At 36.0% G+C, this 24,389-nt stretch overlaps 2 protein-coding genes across 2 annotated transcripts in view; one reads left to right on the forward strand and one right to left on the reverse strand.

The window, feature by feature from the left end:
- Positions 1 to 23,633, reverse strand: part of LOC126831558 (bifunctional 3'-5' exonuclease/ATP-dependent helicase WRN) — a 56,308-nt gene extending 32,675 nt beyond the window's left edge. Inside the window, exons 1-8 of the mRNA XM_050562115.2 lie at positions 23,590 to 23,633; positions 21,928 to 22,587; positions 20,567 to 20,717; positions 19,274 to 19,349; positions 18,669 to 18,736; positions 17,551 to 17,659; positions 16,582 to 16,656; positions 14,371 to 14,453 (exon numbers count right to left, since the gene is read on the reverse strand). Coding sequence (XP_050418072.2) covers positions 14,371 to 14,453; positions 16,582 to 16,656; positions 17,551 to 17,659; positions 18,669 to 18,736; positions 19,274 to 19,349; positions 20,567 to 20,717; positions 21,928 to 22,512 — 1,147 coding nt within the window. The 5' untranslated portion in view covers positions 22,513 to 22,587; positions 23,590 to 23,633. The remainder of the gene's footprint in view (positions 1 to 14,370; positions 14,454 to 16,581; positions 16,657 to 17,550; positions 17,660 to 18,668; positions 18,737 to 19,273; positions 19,350 to 20,566; positions 20,718 to 21,927; positions 22,588 to 23,589) is intronic.
- On the forward strand, positions 12,573 to 14,813 carry LOC126831577 (tripartite motif-containing protein 2-like). The gene has a single exon (XM_050562150.2). It carries the CDS (start codon positions 12,585 to 12,587, stop codon positions 13,845 to 13,847), a length of 1,263 nt encoding a protein of 420 aa, XP_050418107.2. The 5' UTR covers positions 12,573 to 12,584; the 3' UTR covers positions 13,848 to 14,813.
- Positions 23,634 to 24,389: the final 756 nt, after the last annotated feature.

Genomic DNA, 24,389 nt, shown 5'->3' on the forward strand with positions numbered 1-24,389 from the left:
TTAATCCACCTTAATTACCCCCCATTTATATCTATATCATATTTCCCTAATCACCTGTCTCCAATATTCTTTGTTTTACACTATTAAACATACATTATAGGAGATTAGATAAAGAGCTGGCAGTTCTCACTATAATAGTTATATACTAGATAAAGTAAAGAGAATTTGCTTAAAATTTCAGTCAAATTGATCCACTCTGAACTGAAAAATTAGCGATTGAATTTTCGACCTAGCCTTGATCATCATTACTAAAGTCGATGCGATAAAAATGTGGTCTCGATTATCCATTTCATGATTTAATCATGAATGAAAGTTGAACAACACAGCTAAGTATTTATCCAAATTACTCGCACCACTAGGGAAAACAGCCGACTCCTTTATCAAGGACTCTAATGAATTTTGTCTTCGTGTCAAAGATGTCAGAACTCCCGGGAAAATGCTCTCATACGATGTAGTCGATCTATTCAAAACTCCCGGGAAAATGCTCTCATACGACGTAGTCGATCTATTCACCAATGTACCAAGAGAAGAAGCATTGAGAATTCTTGAATCCCGTCTCCACCAGTCCGCTACACCGCTAGATACATCACTACAAGTTTACACAATTATTCGCCTGATTAAGCAATGTCTGGAATCAACTTACTTCAGGTGGGGAGATAATTATTATGAACAGATTCATGGATTACTTATGGGAAGCCCATTATCCCCCCTGATTTCTGAAATCTACATGACATCACTAGAGGAAGAAGCTATTTTAACCGCTCCTTTTCAACCGCTAGTCTGGCTCAGAAGGGTTGATGAAGAAGAAGAAGATGCGGTCGTCCTCCTGAACCACCTCAACAACCAACATCCAAGAATGAAGTTTACAATTGAAAATGAAACCAACAGCAGCCTCCCATTTCTTGATGTACTGGTAAGAAGAGAGAACGCCAATATCACCACCTCAGTGTACCGAAAACCAACACATACAGATCAGTATATCCACTACCAATCTAATCACCCCATCAGCACTAAAGCAGGCATTATCACCACTCTAACCAAAATAGCCAAGAATATCTGTGACCCTGAATCCCTTCCCGTAGAAATTCAACATTTAAAAGAAGTATTCACCCAGCACAACGGATACCCAGAACAAATGGTCAACAAGCTCATCAATGCCACACTATCCGACCTACCAAAACCTGATAAACCCAAAAACCATAAACCTCCAATTAGAATCTTTATACCTTTCCACGGCAACATCTCCCACCAAATCAGAAGATTATTGAAAAGTGAAGCACATATTGAAACCACTTTCTTGAAGGGCGCAACAACCAAAGACTTAGTAAAAGCATATGGAAAGTTAAACCCCACCAAACCCTTCTCACCAAAAGGCTGTGTCTACAAAATCCACTGGAGTCGCCAGGAAAGTTACATTGGAGAATCTAAAAGACCATTAGATATCCCACTGAAAGAACACATGTCAAAAGCCCTCACAAACCAATTTGCAGTTGCTGAACGTCTGAATGAGAACCCACGGCACCGAGTCGATTGGAGCAAAGTTAAAACGTTGGCTGTGAACCACCACAAGAAAAGAAACAGAAGAATACATGAGGCCATCAACATTAGAAGACATGAACCGAAACTGAATTGAGACCCAGGCGTTTATATCCCCAGAGCATATGACCGCATTATCAAATTGTAATTAAATTGTAAACACAGTCGCCTTAAAGTAATTCCCCCTGCAGAACCATATTTAACTACTGGCATTATCCAATACAGAATCGATTGTATATTCCATACCTCAACCCTCAGATTTTATAATCCTCTTTTATCAATATGTAAAATTTGTATGTTTCAATCATTTTCTATAATTTATTTAGCTAATCACAGTATTTTATGTCTATGTAACTCAATTACAATATCTTACCTCTCACATTTATAATTACAAAAGGTTTTCATCATAGGGCATTCTGCTCAATTTATCATAACATATTTATATTATATTCAACCCTTTGATATATATTTACCTTGTAAATACATACATGTATATGCAACTTATTACTTGACTATAAAACATAACCATCAAATTCTATATTTCTTAACTGTTAAAATCAATGAAATGATAATGGTTTCAATATAATTCTATAAACCCTCAGTTTGATCTTCTTGAATGTTTATTTAGTTAATCTTAGTATATACTGGTTTCAGTTATGGTATAATATGTATGATTTCAATATTTGTTAATCTCGGTTAATCCCCTCTTTCATCTTTTAATTGTACAATAAGCCAACTCTAATATATATGATTATGCACCTTTGTTACATCAATAGCTTGTTATAGCTACTCATGTTCACTCTCCTTGCATTCCATTGGATAGTTCGCACTTATGTTTGTATATATATATTCATATCTTTTCATATTTTATCTATTTGTGTATATGCTTGATAACGACTTGTGAAACCTTGTTAAACGTCGCAGTGAATTAAACCATAGTAATTGTTATCCATAAAAGTGTGTTTTTGAATAAGGTCATAACTGTATAAATTTACCATAAATTGCTTAAATTCAATAAACCTATTCATTTTACTACTGTCTGTTCCAAGAGATACTCTGACTCTCAAATTCCTTGCCATTTCTTAAGTTTTTAATTTAAACGGCCAAAAATTGGTGACATACCTGAAATTGTCATCCCGTTGCTCGCTTCGTCGAGCCCTAGCGCCTAAAACTTTGATAAGATCCACTCTCCTCTTGGAAATTTCACATATTTCGACATAGTTTCTTTCTCAAAACATCAACATTTCGCGTATAGGGTAGACAGGTATCTCCTAATCGGGTACATTCGCCCGTTTCTTTTGCGGCAGTAATACTTAGGTTTCAGACTGTGGATCATGTTTTTTGGTCGGATTGATATTATGTTCTGTTTTAACCCGCTTATTTTGCAGAAACTGCGCATTAAGCCACTCGGTTTTGGGGAGTAAGGTCTAGAGATATGACATTTTTATAAACATTTTATTAGTTTTCTAAGGTTCTGATCAGCTGTATATAAATATTCAAAATATATTTGTCCAGATTATTTCCCTTTGGCCTTGCAGTTTTTAGCCTATATATAAACTAAATAATAATTATCCGATTGACACAGAATCAAAGGCATGGTATACATGTTGGCACTATCTATAATACTAATTAATACAAAATATTATCTTATCGCAAATTAGCTGATATATATCTGGATATTCCTCGTAAATATGCAGAGCAAGGCGGGAATCGATTTTCGTACTCCGTTTTCCCGCAAATGTTATTTAACTTTTTTATTTTATAATATTTGTATTCTAAACATTTATCTACACGTAGGGCTGATATATAACATCAACCAAATATCCATGAATCATTTTGAATTTTTGCTATTTCTGAGAAATAGGCAGTTTTGTGGGAGTCACTTTTCAAAAGAATAAAATATTTTAATGACATTTGCTCGATTTGATACTGCAACTGTAAATTATTGTAACATTCTTGTCATTAGAAATGGCATCATTTTGGCAAAATTGGTATTTTAGTCCTTATTAAACAAACTTTAATTTCAAATATACCTGTTTGTTCATAATTAAATTTTAAAACTTTAATTCCACATATCGAAAAGCACAAACCACTGCGAACATATGAATATATCAAAAGATAGTTTGTAACTTTATGCAATTGTCCAAAGTACCTTTTTACGTTGTTTACCCAAACACATCTACAGTGATTTTGAAAAAAAAAAACCCAACATATTTTCAACCCTTAAAGCAAACATGTTTTTTTCTAAAGAGTGTTATTCAGTGCCATTTAATAATGATGTTTACTAATTTCGTTTAAGTAATATTGTGTAGATATACGACCAAGCATTGGTCATTTTGTAAGGGTTCCACACATTAACATGCTATCATAAATGGCAATTTCGCCTAGATAGTTAACACGTGTAACATGCTCATGGTAATATGTTAAGTGACGTCCGTTAAAGGATTAAGAGCACCGGTGAAACCCGTCAAGACTGCATCGCAATTCAAGTTTTCCATAATTTTCTGAGCTCTTTCTAAACCCCCTTTTTGCAACATAAATACCGTTATTTTAATATTCCCCACAGTTCACTGCTGGATCTTAGATATTCATAGCATTGTTATTTGACAACAGTTCAGATTTATTTCAGATATTCATCTAGAAAAGACAAAAAAAAGCGAATCTTCGAAAATATAACCCCTTGAATAATTGATTATTGTTACCTACAGTTTATTATTTGAAGATGAAAATTACGCGAGATGTCAAGGAATTAACCAAACTATTATGTAGTTATTTCGAGACCAATAGCTAACTGCGTAACAATTTCATTAGGCTTTAAACAGAGCTCTAAATTGGACCAAATATCTTTACATAACGTTACGTCATGACTCAAGAAATATATGCCCAATTAACCAGTACATAGCCAAAATTGCAGAAAAACTTATTGCGTGACAAACGAGGCTGTCAAAACGGATACAATATAAACAATACTGTTTGGGGACGAATAATACTTTCATCGTTTTTAATATCTTAAATCACTGTCCAAAGTTTCAGGGAAGACCCCAGATTAAACGAAGCGCTGTGACGTTGCTCTACTTGGGATAGATTTGATTGAACGGGAAGAATAGACACACTCCCGCAAAAGCTCAAGTATCAGAAGTCAATCCAGCAATGGCCAGAAAGGGATTTCTCGAGACAATAGCTTCAGGAATATGTGTTCTGCGTTGCATAACCTTGATTGAAGATATGAAATGAAATGATGTAATTAATGTTTAATGGCACGCCTGCATCAACCGGGCGCAATCTGGTTAATAATAAAACACAGATCCTATTTCGTTTTGTTTTTATAGTTCAAAATTTCGTTTTACTTGTCTTTACTACACTTGGATCTGGAAGAGTTGTTATTTAACTCGTGTTCTGAATGGTGTCGGGGATAAGCCAATGAAACGGTCTGTTACGGCGAGCTTTAGGCGTGTTTTTCATGGAACTGTGGGTTATCCACTAGTAACATCAATGCTGATTGGTTAATCAAATGTCTGACGTCTTAGGGTCATAAGTCGGTCTTTTCACCCCTGACGTGACCTATCGCTATGACTTGTCAGATCTTCATGTAGTGTAGGCCATCGAAAGTATAAAAAATAACGAAACGAAATATAGATCTGTATTTTAATCAGATTGAACCGTTATTATATAAAAATCGTTTTACTTTTGTTGTAGGCTTCACGAGAAATTAGGTTACATATACATTTAGTCTAATCATTGCTCCAGCCTAAATTCAACTTTAAATTGTCTAAAGGCAAAGTCGTAAGCAAGGGAATAACTTATATTAACTATGCAATATTGTGTACGCCTATAGCCCCCTTCAAAATTTGCATCACATGCAGTTCAGGATAAAATTTGTATGCAGTTTATGTGAAGATCAAAACGCTACAGCCCTCAGGGCCAATTAAATATTCAACTCAGTTGGACAAACTGAGCCGAAACAACGTCCTTGACATCCATGCAAGTAGACCAAAACGACTCGAGCCAAACCAACGTCCCCTCCCTCTTCGACTCTTCCGGATAACTAGGTCAACCATGGCTGATGTTCAACAGCGGGATGTAAACAAACTATGATTTTTCATGAGAGAGAGGTTATATAGCTTGATCTGAATTTGGTTTCCTCGTGTAAGAAAGTAATGGGGTGGCAATTCCAGGTATGTCACTAAGTTTTAGTCGGTTAAATTAAAAATTGAAGAAATGGCAGGCAATTTTCATGTCGTAGTGTCACCTGGAACAGACAGTAATTTAAAAAATGCATACATCATGTATGTATTCCATGCTGATTGGATGATATCTGTTGTCGATAGAGCGTTAAACAAGCGTTTGCCAAGAGAGAGAGATCTGCATTCTTGGAGATGTTAGGGATTAGCTAGTCAAATGATCTGTTGAGTTGGATTCTGATCCCGTGGCAAATTGTGTGGGAAAAGTTGTATTTCCTGATAGCCACTTGGAACACTGACACTGATTGGTTAATCAAATGAATGATGTCAGAGGGTCAAAAGTCGCTTGTATGACCCCTTTCGGGACTAACATATAGTTTAATTTTATTTCAATAATTCAATGTGTGTAGGGGTCTTTAGCAGTGGGAGGAAACGGGAGGACCCGGAGAAAAAACACCAAGTTGGACAGGCAACCCTACTCCTTGTCACATACAACCGGGGATTCGAAACCACGCCAGTTGACTCAATGACAGGCCTCGTGAGACAGCGCGCACATGCTAACCATTTGGCCATTCAACCCCCCTTCGTCAAGCAGGATACGCCCACCTTTAGCAAGCGATTTGCCGTACAATTGGGGGCCATAATCCATGAAGTTATGGTCCAATATGCGCGAATATTGAAAGGAACTGAGATCTTTGGGATATAAACATATATAAGTTTCATCAATATCGGATAAAAATTGTGATCTCTAGAGGGACCTCAAGCTAAAAACGTGATTTTTTCGAAACGATCAGGCGTCACAAGCCAGGAAGTTACCGTTCGATATGCAAAAGAACCAAGATCTTTGGAAATAAATACTTTAAGTTTCATCAGCTTCGGTCCGATTTTTACAAAATTCAAATTCAACCATCATTAGTAGAGTTGTGTATTGAATTCAACCATCATTAGTAGAGCTGTGTATTGAACTCAACCATCATTAGTAGGGCTGTGTATTGAACTCAACCATCATTAGTAGAGCTGTGTATTGAATTCAACCATCATTAGTAGAGCTGTGTATTGAACTCAACCATCATTAGTAGGAGCTGTGTATTGCAGCCAAAAATCGTATTGTGATACTTGACAAAAAGTAATGCAATATACAGCAGTATTGCAATACTTCGATAAAGTTAAAGTTTATCACACAGCACAGTTTTATAATATTTTGAATGGTTTTATTGTTTTTACGACTTTGGTCTTGGACACTTATTGTTTACTGAAAGCCTATAATATGGCTGATTTTATTTATGTGAATATACATTTCACTATATTTGTATTTACAACTTTGGTCTTGGCTTTGTAGACTTATTGTTTACTGCAAAGCCTAAATAATATGACTGATTATGAAATCTTTATAAACAGCCTAGCTAAAATTTGAATATAAAGTAAAAGTAGTAAAATATCGATACAACAAAAATGTATAAATACAGTGTATCGTGGACGGTCGTATTGTAATATATCTATATACCAATATTGTTTGACAGTCCTAATCATTAGGGTGTAACAGTGATATATTTGAAAGGTTTTTTTTAAAATCAGACAAAAATTGTTACCTCCAGAGGAACCACAAGTCAAAATCTGATAAAATTGTGACCTGTAGACTGTCCACAAACAAATTGTGAATGGACGGACGGACGGACAGGGGCAATGGCACAATACGTCCACATGAAAATCTGGGCGAATAAAAAAATGAAACAAGGACCATAACTCTAGAAGTATTTAAAGAAACTTCTAGAAATTAAATAGGCTTCTTTGAGTTAATAATGTTAAGATAGGTTGCCAGGCAACAAAACATAAGCCCACAGCAGCTAAATCGTCCGAGCGGTCGACAAGGGTTGTCACATGTTTATTCCTTTGTAGGTAATTGGGGGCCTTTACAAGACAGTTCCATACAGATCAGATTATAATTTTTGTCGTTTGGGGGTTCACAAGGTTTTACAAACTGAAACAAGGGAATCAACTTTGGAAGTACATGTAGTTTACAGAAATTGTTTAAATTTGACAGGCTTTTTCGGTTTACTAATTTAAGTAAAAAATCTGTATGTAGGCGAACAGCCCTTCCAGATTTCTCTCAGCTACTAGTTTCGTTCTTATTTGAACTCTTCAGGCTTAAATGGGGATGTGCGTTGGCCCTCTATATATAGTCTAGGTGGGTACCGGAGCACATGTGACGTCACAGATGGACCGGAGTCAATCTTTGGCAGCGGAGTCGATTATTCCGCAAAGTGTGCAAAGATGTTCGGGTAAAGAAATTGCCGTTATAAATATGCTAATTAGCACTGTCTCAAAGGCTCCTAACCCTAATGGACTTTAAGTTTAAATTTTTCTAAACTAGAGAGGGACTAAAAACAACTCGATTGGGTTAAGGGCGTGTATGCACTAATTTTTTATTAGTTATCGCCGTGGGGGTACCACGGCTAGATTAAGTGGGAACTCGTCCCTTTTTTTTATATTCTGCCTTGGGTTAGGCTGAGAATTACGCTACTATTTTGCATACTGTGAAAAGTGGCTCTAGGAAAATCTTTTTTGAATTCAACAAGGAGCTCACGAAGTTGTTTTTGCGTTTCTCTATTGAAACGTTGTAAAAAACCCAGTCTTCTTTGCTAATGTGTGATTCTGCCAAATCATCGCGGTTCAATGTGCGAAAAACTGGCCAGGCCTCTAAATCGAGACAAGGATCGACTCCTTCGCAAAAGGCCTCCCAGTTACTCATGGTTAGGAATGGTATAGGACAAGGCGATCTGTGATATTTTACCTCCGCTGTTTCGGAGGCATTGTCCGTAATAGTAGCATCCCTGGTTTTGATGCTATTATTTGAACAACTTTCCTTACATGAAGGGGAAAGATGACCGATGCTTTGTTTCACAGCGTCGTCCAAGATATCGACTTGGTGTTTAATTTTCTGGTGACGGTTAAGATCGTCCAACCTTTTGTAATTTCGGTTGCACGATTTACACCAGAACCTAAGCTGGGTATGAAAGCTGCGGGAGTGCCGCTTCAAATTGTATGAGCGCGTGAAATTCTCCCTGCAAATTCCACAGATGTTGTCCCGAGGGGTTCCCCCATTTTATTGTTCACTCTTGCTAATTTAAATCATGCACATAAATTTCATACAGAACGGATGATCACTTTTGTCATTCAAACATTCAGAGGGTTCACAAAGTAAAACAAGGGCCATAACTCTAGAAATAATTGGCGGAAATTGCTGAAATTCAATAGACCTCTGTTTCGCAAATTTTAATGATGCATATAAATTTCATACATATTGGATGATAACTTTGATCAATCGAGCATTAACAAAGTTGAACAAAGTGAAACAAGGGCCATAACTCTAGAAGGATTTATTGTAAATTGTAGAAATTCAATAGGCTTCTTTGTTTCACTAATTTAAATAATGCATATAAATTTCAGAAAGATCGAATGATAACTTTTGACCTTAGAGAATTCACAAGGTTAAACAAATGGAAACAAGGGCCATAACTCTAGAAGTAATAAACGGAAATTGCTTAAATTCAATTGGCTTCTTCGTTTCCCTAATTTAAATATTGCATATAAATTTCACAAAGATCGGATGTTAACTTTTGGCGTTAGAGGTTAACAAAGTGAAACAAGGCCATAACTCTAGATGTAATACACAGAAATTATTGAAATTAAATAGGCTTCTTCATCTCACTAATGCAAACATACATCAATTTTAAAACGATGGACGGACCAACCGACGGACGGGGGCGACGGCAATATACGTCCACATAAAAATTATATATAAATTTGAAATTGATCAGATAGTCTGTAGAATGTTCACGTAAAAAAAAAATACATAATACATCACAGAAAGAATTTAACCTTCATTCGACACAAACTAGGTCACTTCTGGACTAAAAAATCATTCAGTTTTATTTCAATAATTCTTTAACATTGGGAGAAAACCAGAGGACCCGGGAAAACCCCACGAGATTGGATGGACAACCCTAATCCTTGTCAACTACAAGCCGGGAATCGTCGACACAATGACAGATTATATGAACTAAAGCGAACACGTTAATCCTGGGTTGGAACTTTCAAGAAACTATTTAATCTATTAACAAGATAATGGCTACGAATATATTTGTCTTTCTCAAATAACCCTAACCCTACCCTAACCCTAGTAGTGAGTAAGATAGCCCGCTAACCTAGAGGTCACGTTAGAGGTGCAGGATGGATGGCTTGGCAAGGGATAGCGTATAGTCACTTGGATGGGACGAAAAACCGAGGTCCTGTATACACATTGGTGTGCACGTAAAAGGAATTCCATATAAGACTAGGCCGCATCATACATCTCTATACAGCGGGTTATCTTGACTCTTCTATAATGTATTATAACAATATTACTTATATTCTCTGTCATCAACGAGTTCTTGATGTGGAAATTTACACAGAAATATTTATTTATGGCGAGGGATATATCATGATATCTTTCCTATCTAAATTACATCCTGCTTATAAATAGAACAAGTTGTTGATGTAGGTATATGTATATATTTATAAGCAGGAGGTAATTTAGATACGAAAGATATCATGATATCATATCCCCAGCCATAAATAAATATTTCTGTGGAAAATTCCACACCAAGAACTCGTAGTAGGGTGAAATTCGTTTATAAATATGTATTATTCCCACAATTGATAATTACGACCCAATAGTAAATGTTTAATACGTCGTACTAATCCACACCGTATTACTTAGTTCAGTCAGCTATATTTTAATGAATCTTAATCCATCTTAATTTCCCCCATTTATATCTATATCATATTTCCCTAATCACCTGTCTCCAATATTCTTTGTTTTACACTATTAAACATACATTATGGGAGATTAAATAAAGAGCTGGCAGTTCTCACTATAATAGTTAAAAGCTAGATAACGTAAAAAGAATTTGCTGAAAATTTTAGTCAAATTGATAATCTCTGAACCGAAAAATTTGCGACTGAATTTTTGGCCTAGCCTCGATCATCATTACTAAAGTCGGTACGATAAAAAGCGTGGTCTCGATTATCCATTTCATGATTTAATCATGAAGCAAATCAGAACCTAATCCAGTAAATATCACAGGCTAGCCATGACATTGAGAGTTGCTTATGGTCTGGAAAAGTTAATTAATGTCTAATTAATAATTTAGAAAACATTTCAGGCCTAAAGAAAGACCTGCAATTGGCAGATTTAGCTCTTGCATAATGTATGTTTAATTAGACATGGTAAAACAAAAATAAATATGGCTGGAGTGCCCAAGTTTAGATTTGTTGTGAATTCCATAAAGTAGTTAGGTTTTTAAACGTTAAATACTGTGTAATTCAACATGGCACCCGAAGGATTTAATATATTTAGGTACGAATTCGAACCGAATAGTTTATTTATATGAGAGTGAAGGTTTGGACTATGCCTTGGAAATCGGTATGTGTCTCTGTTTTGCGGACCGAGGTGAGATTGTCCGTTGTGTTAAGTGGACAGATAGACCTGTCATCCTTCAGTTATGTGTCTTTGTTGAATGAGTGACTTCTCATCAACCAGATCGGCCCTGGACAGGTTTAATTCTATGGTATCTCTCGTAACTGAAAGAATAAAGATTTTTTAGCCGAGAGAATAATCTTCCGTCAAAGTGGTGGTGGATTCTGAGGCAAAAAAGGGGAATTACGACAGACTAATTTGATCAACAAAATTAGCCATAATGAGATCATTAGCAGACAGTGAGATAATATAAGATAGGCTATGAAGAAATGTTTCAATTTTTACAGATATTTGATTGATTGTCTAATAGAGGTCAAATTGAACAATAACAATCAACACATTACTGAACAAGACAACATGGCACCACCACGATGTGGAGTAAACAACAGAAAAGATAAAATGGAATCAATTTTTTAAATTAATGGGCTGACAGTGGCTGAAACTCTTGGTATACGGTTGATTGGGATCTGGATGACAAGATTTAGGTCTGACTGACATGATCCCAATACAATCAGCTCTAATTCAAACCAACTATGACCATCACCCTGACATCTACTGGATTGTATTAAATAATTTTAATATTATAATATATAGGTTAGTACAGTCATAAACATCCACAGGGCCTTACACACAAAAATACATCCATCTATTAACTTATTTCTGCTAATTTATAATGCACAACTGTTATTAATAAAAGTCCATTATATGCATGTTTTTATTGCTAGAAATTAAACCAGGAATAATTATTATATTGTTCTCTTCAATTTGTTTGTCTATTCTGTACAAATCTCTGTTTTAAATAACACTAAAAAAGATTAAAATTATTCTAAGAAATAAAATCTTGGCATCACTTGTTTGGTCATTTATAAAATTTCCATATCAATTTTCAAGGACAAATGTGGTAGAAAACTTTAAGAGAACTATATGGAAACGTTGTGCTATAAAAACCAGTGACTGTTTTTATTGTGTTCAATCAGTGAATATCACTCAAGGACTCCATGTTAAATTCTACTGTACATCACAAGTACAAGATCTTGACTTCAAGGTCTTGACCTCTTGACCTCTTCAAAGGCTGTGATACATATATATATATATATATATATTTGTAATGATGTGTTATAACCAATTCATCTAAGACAAGTGGTCACTTCCGTAATCTCAACTGTTGTATGTATAACATAATGAATATAGCTGTAATAGAAACTGTGAAATCGAGGACAAGTGTCTGTTGTATAAAACGACCATATAAATATAATCTGTTTTATTGTCAACTTGATAACTCAATAACTACTAAATATAATTGTTGTAGTTCATACATGGACTGTGTCTAACTGTGTTGTACGGTAAAGATGGCAGAAGCAGACACTGATACACAATGCTGTAGTATCTGTCTAGATGATTTCACTAAAGCTAAAATACTGCCATGTTTTCACACGTTTTGTCAACAATGTATAGACGACTATATCAAAGCTCATTCACATCTCAACAAGTTTAATTGTCCTAATTGTAGAACACAGGTTCAAGTACCTGATGGAGGTGCAAGTGGGTTTTCAACAAACTTTTACATCCAACCAAAAGGTGAAACACAAAATCATTTCTGTCCAAGACACAAGGCAAAAGAAATAGAATTTTATTGTCACGATTGTTCTGTTGCTGTTTGTTGTAAATGTGTTATATTGGATCATACAACTCACTCAAAAACAGATCTTACTGATGTAGACCAAGAACTGAGAGGAAAGTTAAACATTATAAAGCGGGAGTTAGAAGGAAAGATTGATGAAGTCAACAAACACTGTGAATCTTTAACCAGTCAAATATCTGATATCAAGAACCAAGCTAAAATAGCCTGTGACAATGTTGATCAAGAAGTTCAAAGAGTTTGTGAAGGGGTCAAAAAACATGGTAGTGATATAAAATGTGAAATGAATAAAATTTGTGACAAAGAAAGTAACAAGTTACAGACATTACATGGAGATATGATCCAATTCAAAAGTTCGCTACAGCCCAGTGTTAAATATATAAATGACGTCCTGAATGGTAAATCTACTGTTCCAGTTGTAGATGCTTTAACCAATGGACACAAACTGACTGAAGATAGCAGATCAACCAGTTTTGATATACCCACAGTAAGATATGTCCATTATACTATGGTAGATATAGATGTTACAACTTTACGTGAATTACTAGGTAAAGTAGAAACAATGGAGTCACCAACCTGGACGTCTAGTTTTAGTTTGAATCAGATAGTGAAGAGAGATGAGATCTACGATGGTGATGATGTAATGATACAAGGATTACCATGGTGTGTATATGTTATATATCATACAGATACTCCATCAGGATTAGGGTATTATCTGATTCTGAGGAGTGTAGAAGATAAAACAGTTAAAACCGTTACAGCTAGTTGGACACTAAAACTATTAAATATAAACGATGCAAGTAAATCTGAAGTACAACAACGTACATCTACATTTACACCTGGTGCTGGTAAAGGATGGAGGAATCTCATAGCGTGGAATAAACTAGAGGATGTAAAGGGAGGGGATATTAACAAAAATAAGACATTTAGTGTACAGGCTTCTGTACAAATAAACAAAATAGAACGCCACTAACATTTATATTACAGAACATAGTACGATTGATCGATGTCATCATAATACATAGAAATATCTCCCCTCTAAAATATGTTAGTTCAATCACAAACAAATGGAACTTGGTTACTTGCATGTCAAATAGATTTTAATGTTTAACTTTAACTGGTTCCCGGATCCATTCACTGTATTTGATATTTGTTGTTTATTTCTTGCAATATCTGTGTAGTATGTCTTGTCCACAGGTTTGTCTTGTCCGTTTTGTTTTGCATGTGGTGTGGTCCTCCTGCACTTACTAACAGAATAAGTTATGCATCAAAGAATGTGTTTGTAATGGCTGTGTGTTTAAAGGACACAATGGTTCTGTGTCCAAAGGTCATGTGTGCAATCGTTGTGTGTCCAAAAGTTGTATGTGTGCAAAGCAAACCAAACAAACAAACCAGCGCCACCTATAAGTGTTAGGTAAAATCTTTTGATGGGCCTCTTTTTTACCTGACTGAATCCAAGCTTGAATTGTTAATCAAATGAGAATGAAGGATTTTACCTATTTTATTCTGAAGATCTGTGAGAACACCTGTAGCAGCACCAGCGAATTCTGGTGTAATATACAACAATCTGAACTGACCCCTGAAAACATAACGTTAATATCAGGTTAACCAGACATATAGACAGGATTTTCCAGCGCATTTTTTTCCCTGTCAGTGGTGCAGAACGGAGGGCTGACAAGGAACAGTGTAGATTCATTCAGATTGGACAGAAAAAACGTGAACCTGTGACATGTTGCAAGTTAGAATTTGAAATTGAAATAAAATTCATTCTGATTAAAATACAGATCTATAACAACTCTTCCAGATCCTAGTGTAGTGATTATTACTGGGAAACTGTATCAATGTTCAGCATTGTATCAAGTTTTACTGTTTTATATTTTTATATGCAAGAGTACACCATGATGGTTTATATTTGTGTAAGAAAGTTGTCATAATTAAAATATATTTGATATAAAAGCCATGTTTTATTTCATTTGAAGTTGGGTTGAGGAACAGGCTAGGCCTATGTTGACCCCTCCATTATTATATTACATAGAAAATATTTCCAGTTGTGTACCCAAGATCCCAACCTTGGCAAAACAGCTATACATTGGTTGATTGGTATTATATAAAATAGAAAATTATTGTCTGTTAAATACTCAACACCACTTGACCCGGGTATCATTTAAACGATTGTTAAAGAAATTAGTGTTGTATACACAAGATTAAATGATACCCGTGTTACAGTGTTATATACACCAGCAGCTGCCAGGCAGGATACGCCCACATTTTCGAGAGATGGATAGAGAACAAGCTAAAAAAAAAAAGTGATTTTTCCTACAATCAAGGGCCATAATTCAGGAAATTACAATTCGATATGCTTAAATATCGAAAGGAAACAACCTTGATATACCATATTTTTACGCTATTTGAGAACGAACGGCGGCCATTTTGTCTGTCAATTTTGGGCCGATTTTCACGAAATTCGAACTCAGCTGTCCTTAGGGTGTAACGGTGATATAACAATACGTTTTTTTAAATCAGACAAAAATTATGACCTCTATAGGGTCCACAAGCTAAAAATGCGATTTTACATACAATCAGGGGCCATAATTCAGGAAGTTACGGTCCGATATGCGCGAATATCGAAAGGAACCGAGATCTTTGGGTTATAAACTTACATTTCAAGTTTCAACAAAATTGGATAACCAGCGGCTGCCAGGTAGGATACGCCCACATTTTCAAGAGATGGATAGAGAACAAGCTAACAAGAAAGTGATTTTTCCTACTATAAAGGGCCATAATTCAGGAAATTACAATTCAATATGCGCGAATATCGAAAGGAACCGAGATCATTGGGTTATAAACTTACATTTCAAGTTTTAAAAAAATCGGATAAAAATTGTGACCTCTATAGGGTCCACAAGCTAAAAACGTGATTTTTCGTACAATCAGGGGCCATAATCCATGAAGTTTCGATCCGATACATGCCAATATCGAAAGCAGCCGAGATCTTTTGGGGAAAAACCTATATTTCAAGTTTCGTCAAAATCGGATAAGAATTGTGACCTGTAGAGTGTCCACAAACAATTGTGGACGGACGGACGTCCGGACAGACTGGGGCGACGGCATAATACGTCCACATGAAAATGTGGGCGTATAAAAATTGTGACCTCTATAGGGTCCACAAGCTAAAAACTTGATTTTTCGTACAAACAGGGGCCATAATCCATGAAGTTTTGATCCGATACATGCCAATATCGAAAGCAGCCGAGATCTTTTGGAGATAAACCTATATTTCAAGTTTCGTCAAAATCGGAAAAGAATTGTGACCTCTAGAGTGTCCACAAACAATTGTGGACGTCCGGACGGACAGGGGCGACGATAATATACGTCCACATGAAAATGTGGGCGTATAAAAAGTGAAACAGGGGCCATAACACAAGAAGAAATTAACGGAAATTATTGAAATTAAATAGGATTCTTCATCTCACTAATGTAAACAACAGATATCAATTTCAAAACAATCAAATGATAAATGTTGCCTGTGTAGTGTCTTCACAAGAATTTGTGGACGATGGAGTGAGCGACGGATGGACGGGGGTGACAGCAATATACGACCACATTTCCATGTGGGCGTATAAAAAAAGGAATTTACAAATACTGGACTTTACTAAATTGATGGACAGTCTCGTACATGTGCCTATTTTAAACTGTGACTAGCTTACCTCATTAATTCTGCTTTTACTACTGCCGTGTTTTCTTGAGCTGATCCAAGCAGACAAGCAGGTATATTGGCCGCTCTAAAATTACAAACCATATATAGACATGTATTTATATAACGTATATAATATTAACAATATATATACAAATTAAACAAGCGGTTGCCATGCAAGATACGCCCACATTTTGCAAGAGATGGACAGAGAACAAGCTCAAAAAAAGAATACAAATTAAAAAATATATCTACATTAGTACCAACCATATATCCAAATACGTTATATTGTAAGCAAAAATATGAGGTGCCCAGTGGCGAGTCCTGAAAATTCCAAATTTAATTCTGGTAAATTGATAGAATTAAAACTAAGTGGGACAGAATTCAACCCTGTCACATTTCTCTCAGTCTTGTTTACTGATGTCTAAATTAATATAAAGTAAACTTTGCATAAGTTGGATCTAAGTGGTCTGAACAATTTTATCCTAGTTAAGCCAAGCTCTGAGTTAGCCGAAGACCGAAATTCATCTTAGCTCAATTAGAAATAAACCGCAAGAATCGGATAATAATTGATTCAAAGGCATATTTGAAGCTTTTGTTGATACGTGCGCGTAGATAACTTCCGTTTTGGTGAGAGTAGATAACTTTCATTTTGGTGAGAGTGGATAACTTCCGTTTTGTCGCCATCTTTGAAAAATGTCTTAAATTTTCCCGCCAAGTGTCTCGTACAGCAGACAGCGAGTTTCAAATTTTCTGGGAAATTGATCCGAGTTGAGTGAAGATCCGAATTAGGAAATCCGACTTATGTGCATAAATTTAAAAAGAAAAACATGGAGGATCAAACAATGTAAACGATTTTATCCGAGTTGAGCAAAAATCCGACTTATACAAAGTTTACTGCATAACAATATGTAACCTACTGAACTAGGGTGGTCAATACTTACATGTACAAAACGTTTAATATAAAACATACTGAACTTACTTGAGACCCAGTACTTGATCTTCCATCAGTGATATCAAGGGGGAGATAACTACCGTTGTCTTTCCTGTATATACTGATGGATACTGATAACATAAACTTTTACCATGGCCTGAAATCAGCATTCTCTACAGATTTTATTTGGTACAAGAAAATCATACAAATATATTTTCAACTAATAACAAATAACGTCCACTCGACTAACGCCATTTCGGGACTAACACATGGTTCAATTTTATTTCACCAATTCGCTTGCACGTAGGGGTCTTGAGCAGTGGGAGGAAACCGGAGGACCCGGAGAAAACCCATGAGGTTGAACAGACGACCCTACTCCTTGTCACTTAAAACTGGGGAATCAAAACCACGCCGGTTGACTCAATGACAGACCTTACGATACAGTGCGCTCGCTCTAAACATTCGGCAATCCAACCCCCCGCAGATGTTAGGGATCAGCTAGTCAAATGGTCTGTTGAGTCAGATTCTGATCGTGTGGCAAACTGTGTGTTGGAAAAGTTGTATTTCCAGATAGCCACTTGGAACACGGACACTGATTGGTTAATCAAATGAATGATGTCACAGGGTCAAAAGTCGCTTGTATGACCCCTGACACGATTTCCCACTAGAAACTGTCAGATGTTAATGTAGTGGACACCATCAAAAATATACAAAAAACAAAATGAAATATAATTCACTTGGGATTAGGGGTCATAAGCTTACGGTGGAAACCGGAGGAAGAGGAGAAAACCCACGAGGCTAGGCGGGTGACCCTACTCCTTGTCACGTACCAGTGTTGGATCAAACAACGCAACTTCACTTGATAACAGACAGAGAAAGAGAAATGGGGTTTAACGTCCACTCGACACAAACTAGGTCATTTTTTGACTAACACATGGTTTAATTTTATTTCAATAATTTGCTAGCGCGTAGGGGTCATTAGCAGTGGGAGGAAACAGGAGGACCCGGAGAAAACCCATGAGGTTGGACAGGCACTCAAAAACAGACCATATGATCTAGACTGATCAACTAACCCTCTTTTTTATTATCAGAAATACTCTAAGTACTACCCTATTATTACACAGTTAATTACCCTAACCCTAACCCTCTAGATGAATGATACCTACCAGTAGCCATTATCACACAATTATCTTTCTTCTCGTTCAGCACAGAATTAATTATCTTCCACTGCATTCTGTTAAAACAACATTTAATACACAGTTAATTCTGTTACAACAACATTAAATTCAAAGTTAATTCTGTTAAAACAACATTAAATACACAGTTAATTATCTTCCACTGTATTCTGTTAAAACAACATTAAATACACAGTTAATTATCTTCCACTGCATTCTGTTAAAACAACCAAAACACAGCTTTTCAATATATATGTGGGTATTACCATGACAACTTAGAAATCGGATTCTTTTTATTCTTACGCATAGGTTATATCTCCGATGCACTGTGGGGGTAATTTCGATGACCAGAGTTGCTACAGACCACCATTATTTTTTCGATTTCTAAGTGTCAGGGGGTCTTTAACATGCACACTTGACATTGTTTTGAGTTTTTTTTGCCCCATAAGATCTATGAATAGGTTTTCTTTGCAAGGAAACCAGACCCGAGGTAAGACGGCAATCTGAGAGCTGTCTCAGCCAACGACAGGACACAGCTACCCAAGGTATGACGGAAGTCTGAGAGATGTCTCTGACATCTTTCTCACTATACTTACGGTCTGAATTTAGAATAACCAAAATACTGTTTAAGAACTTCCAGATATTTTGGTTCTGTTGGTTGGTTACTGGCATCTGCAAGGAGAAAATTAACAAATAATCACAAGAAAGACCAAATAATCCGATTAAATTACATGCATGGTCCTTAAAACAAATATTATATTCTTGTCCAAGAAAGGACTGGGTGACTGAATGGTTTAACCTGTCTGTAGGCTATTAATCGTAAGGTCTGCCACTGAGTCAAATGGTGTGGTGATTTCCCAATTGCATAAGTAGGGTTTTCTCCGCGTCCTCCGTTTTTTCTCATTGCTAACGATCCCTACATTCAAGTCAATTGTTGAAATAAAATTGAACCATATTTTAGTGCCCAGTGGACGTTAAACCCCATTTCTGTCTCCCTCTCTCTTGTCCAAGACTGGTTCCATTATTTCTATTATGTCTTTCTTGTAATTCGCTGAGTATTTTTTTTTCACTCTGGTTTTTCTTTTCTTTCTGTTTTCTTGCAGGAGAGAGGGCCTGACAAGGACAGCTGTCTAGTTGTTTGGATGGGATGAAAAACTGAGGTCCTGTGTACACATTGGCGTGCACGTAAAAGATCCCTTGACAGTTGGAATTCAATATAAGAGTAGGCCATAGTGCTGCTGTCCAGGCAAAATTTCCCTCATAGCACACTGTATGGCGTATGCCCGTCTTCATTAGCCCAGTTCGGAGCAGAACAGTAGGACGTTAAAACCCATTTCATTTCAAGCAATATTCAACATTGATTCCTCATTGAGTCAACTGGCGTGGTTTCGAATCCCCAGTTGTACGTGACAAGGAGAAGGGTCGCCTGTCCAACCTCGTGGGTTTTCTCCGGGTCCTTCGGTTTCCTCCCACTGCTAAAGACCCCAACACGCAAGCGAATTATTGAAATAAAATTAAAAACCATATGTTAGTCCCGAAATGACCTAGATTGTGTCGAGTAGACGTTAAACCCTATTTCTCTCTCTCTGATTGCCCAGTGATACTTGACATCGATCTCCCTGTGATACACCCCAGTATTTTTCAGCTATCTGAGCCTAATTCTGAAGCTAATTTATACTATGCTGTATTTTGTTATATTATTAAAAGTAGAACCTCTAAATCTGATTAAAATAAATTACTTTTCAGGGTTTTCTATACTTTTGATAGCCTCCATTCCACATACATGTAGATCTGAACTTTTGGTATGTGAGGACGTCATTGGTCACATTAGTGAAATTTGAATTGTTATAATTAATCATTGTTTTGTTCTGATTTGGAAATAAATATACCTTCATCTTCGTTTTCATCAACAACAACATTGTCATCCATGATACTTTTCTCTGCCTCGTCAATCATATTGATAGCATCTTCATCAAAATCATCACCAAACTCATCTTCAAATTCATCCTCTAATCCATTAACATCAACAACCTCCACAGTCTAAAATAAATTTATAATTTTATCCAACTTATTTTTTATAGCTACATGTACATGTACATGAACTTCTCATTTCAAGTTGCTTTTGTCATCGAGCATTTTTTGGACAATATTTACGTTTTCACAACTTAATCCAGGCTAAAATGTAGTCAATTTGATAATTACCATCTGAGAAAATCAAATCAAAATATAAATGGTACGGGTAGATAATCTCCTGGATTAACAAGAGGTGCCGGTGGTTTGTTTATAATAATAATGTGAATATTTATAACGTGCTTCATTCACTCCACTAACGCTCTAAGCGTGATACAATTACTACCCCGGTCTCCAGGATACAAGTAAAGTTGGATTTACCTCCCTTTTCAGAGAGATGGGGCTTAACATCCACTCACATGCTCATTGGAGCCTTTAACAGTGGGAGGAAACCACTGTTAGGATGAAGAATGATTCTAATTTTCAATTAGTTATAACTTTAAAGTTTGTAAATACTGGAATTGAACCGACCTGGACTGATATTTCTTTTAAGAGATTCAACATTCATAATATTCTATAATGACAATCAGTGACTTTTCAGGTTACAATTTCATATTTTCTAAGAAAGTCAAAACATAATTATTTCTATGTCTTTTGCTCAATAGGTTGTCAACTCACTATTATACAATCATAGGTTATCTTTTTCACACTTAAAAATCTTCACACCGGAAATAATAACACAATTACCCCCCAAATTACCTCCCTTGTTTTCTTATTCCCCACCATGGAATAGCTATCTTCAAACATTTGAATTTGAAGTTGAAAATGATACTTTTGCCAATTTCTCAACTGACAATAGTGAATTATAGGATTAATAGGATTATTTTTCAACAAGGTAGGACTGTTTATAGACACCATCTATTTTAGAGCTTTATTTTAATACATTTTAAAAATATAACTTCAAAAATATGAAATTGTAACTTTAATCTGAGATATTTCTAATTACCGGTAATAAAAGTAGAATAAAAGGTTGGTACATTGTACAATGTATGTGTATGAAGTGGGTAGCCTGGTGTTCTCACACAGGAAAGACCTCTGTGTGTGCGCTAAGCATAAAAAAAATACAACTTGTCTGCAATATCACTCTTGGTGGAAGCAATCGTTAAATTCTAATAGAATGGTGGTCTAGCCCCTTTTACTCACCACGATAACGAAGAACTATACAAAAATGATATTATACCTTTTCTACTTTTACTTCATCATCATATGATGTTTCGTCATCTGTGGAAGCATCCTCATTGTATTGGTCATCTGTGATCCTACCACTATTATTTACTTCAACTCTCTTTACTACACTAGGATAAACATCAACACCCTTTATTCTATCACAGTCACCAGTAGACGTCCTGTCACGTAATGATTCCTTAACATTCTCTTCTGTCTTTGTGTTCACACCATTCAAAATATCGACTCTACTTTTGTTTTCTGGAGATATTAATTCCGAATCGTCATTATTAACACACTTTTCATCTCTGTCTGTTTTTGTAGTCACTGGATTTTTTAAGATACTTTCGTCATCCGAATCGGAATAAAAATCACTGAGATATTGTGATTTGTCAGCGCTATCTGGTTTATTTATGTTATTTTGATAATCTAGCAACTCGAGGCGTTCGATAACATCTCGTACCTGACCAATACTATCGATTGCTCCATCTGCTGACTTACATGCTCTGTTGTCATGGTTACTCTTTGAATCTTTGGATACTCGAGATAAGAGCTCTGTCACTTGTTCTTGTATCCGTTTCAGTTTTTGTGTTAATGCCATTTTGATATTAACATCATTTACCGATTAATAACATCAACATACATGTAATACCAGTAGGCCTACACTGAATTTAATCTGCAACAGAACAAATATGACATAATATTATTTTAGTTGAAATTTGAAGGGTGTAAGGCTCTAACTCAATATTATCCACAGAGAGAGAGAGAGGGAGAGGGGGGGGGGGGAGAGAGGGTTGGATACATGCCAATATCCAAAGGAACCAATTGGCAAGATTATGATACAATGTATTTGGGAAATAACCTATTATTATTTCATTGTTCAAGTTTACTGAACATCGGATGAAATTGTAACCTGTGGTCGCAGAGTGTTCACAAACAAATTGTGGACGGACTACAAACTGTTGCGCTACAATTTACGTCCACATGAAAATGTGGGCGTATAAAAAGTTATTATATAATTATGATTATGCGAAGTAAATAGTCTATAGATAATTTTTAAAAAAATATGATTATTGACAACCGCAACTAAATAGCTAAACATGATTTTTTAACAGAACGCAGGAATATCACACATAACACGTCCTCTATTTTCTAGTAAATTAAATCATTTAAAGGAGCTAAATCGCTAACATTTGGGACCTAGAAATTGACACAAGTGGGTCGCAACTCATATAATAATGTAGTATGAATGTATATAAACTGATATACATTCAATGGTTTCCGTTTTTACTCCAATTTCAAATCAGTTATGTTCGGCGAAATAAGCCAGCAGTCTCAAGCGAGTGCAAATTTCTAGCGTCTGGTTATTCCAGTCTACATACGCCGTTTGATTTGGTGCAATGTGTGTAGCCTCGTCCTTCGAGTCTCTTGATACAACTGGGGACGAAGCGCATTATGGTACACGATTCGTGTACCAATGGTAAAATTGTTATTTTGTCTTAAATATTGGATATCAAAAGCCCATCTTTTTCCGGTAAGATCACAACATGAATGTTGATTTAATTTGACAAATAAATCGTGTTTTCAATGTTGAAGATTTTGGATGATATTGAGTTAGAGACTTAGCTACTTTAAATTATTACAAAATGGTGAAATAGTATCAATATATTTTTGTTACCCGCCAAGCGTTGAAGTTGGAAGAAACTATCTTCGATGTTAGAGTTTTCCAGGGGAAGGAACTCGAATACAAAATTCAAATCTAGTTTCGATTCAACGATAAAGGGGCTACTTTAAGACTTTCATTAAATGGATTTAATTGATAAAACCATAAGTGCCTTTTTGCAAAGATTAAACTAACAGAAACGTGTAAAATATAACTAAATGTTCGTTGATAATAATCGATGTTTTAGCATTGCAAGGGGGGTTACTCCATATTCACCTAAAATGGAGTTGCTCCACTTAAATTATATAATAGACCGAACCAGTAAATTATGGTGTCTGCTAATTACTCAACACTGCTTGGGAACAGACCCGTAGCCAGCTTTCTGGCTGCGGAGGGGCAGTGAAGTTTTTAGGGGTGGGGGGCACCCGGCACAGTCTACAGTAGGTATTTTAGAGCTAAGGTCGGCAAAACATTTTTTCAGTGGGGCATTGCCCCCCCCCCCCTAAATTGCCTCTAGCTGGCTACGGGCCTGTTTGGGAAAGTAAACAGTTATAAACCCCATACTTGTTATCCAAACCAGATGGACCATTACTGTAGAAACCTAATAGTTCTTGATGATTCTCAATGAATTTAAACAATTTGCCAACAATGGTTGATTTGAAACTGAACATTTAATACAGAAACGTGTGTTAAAACATGCTTCCCGAGTTGTACGTTTGTAGTATATTCACCTACCTACATGTTTGCACAGTACAACCAGTGATTTCCATGCAAGATACGCCCACATTTTGCCAGACATGGGCAGAGAACAAGCT

This window comes from Patella vulgata, chromosome 9, assembly GCF_932274485.2.
Source record: "Patella vulgata chromosome 9, xgPatVulg1.2, whole genome shotgun sequence".
NCBI lineage: Eukaryota > Metazoa > Mollusca > Gastropoda > Patellidae > Patella > Patella vulgata.

Coding starts and splice junctions, on each gene's coding strand:
- LOC126831577 (XM_050562150.2), top strand. CDS start 12,585: ATGGCAGAAGCAGACACTGATACACAATGCTGTAGTATCTGTCTAGAT.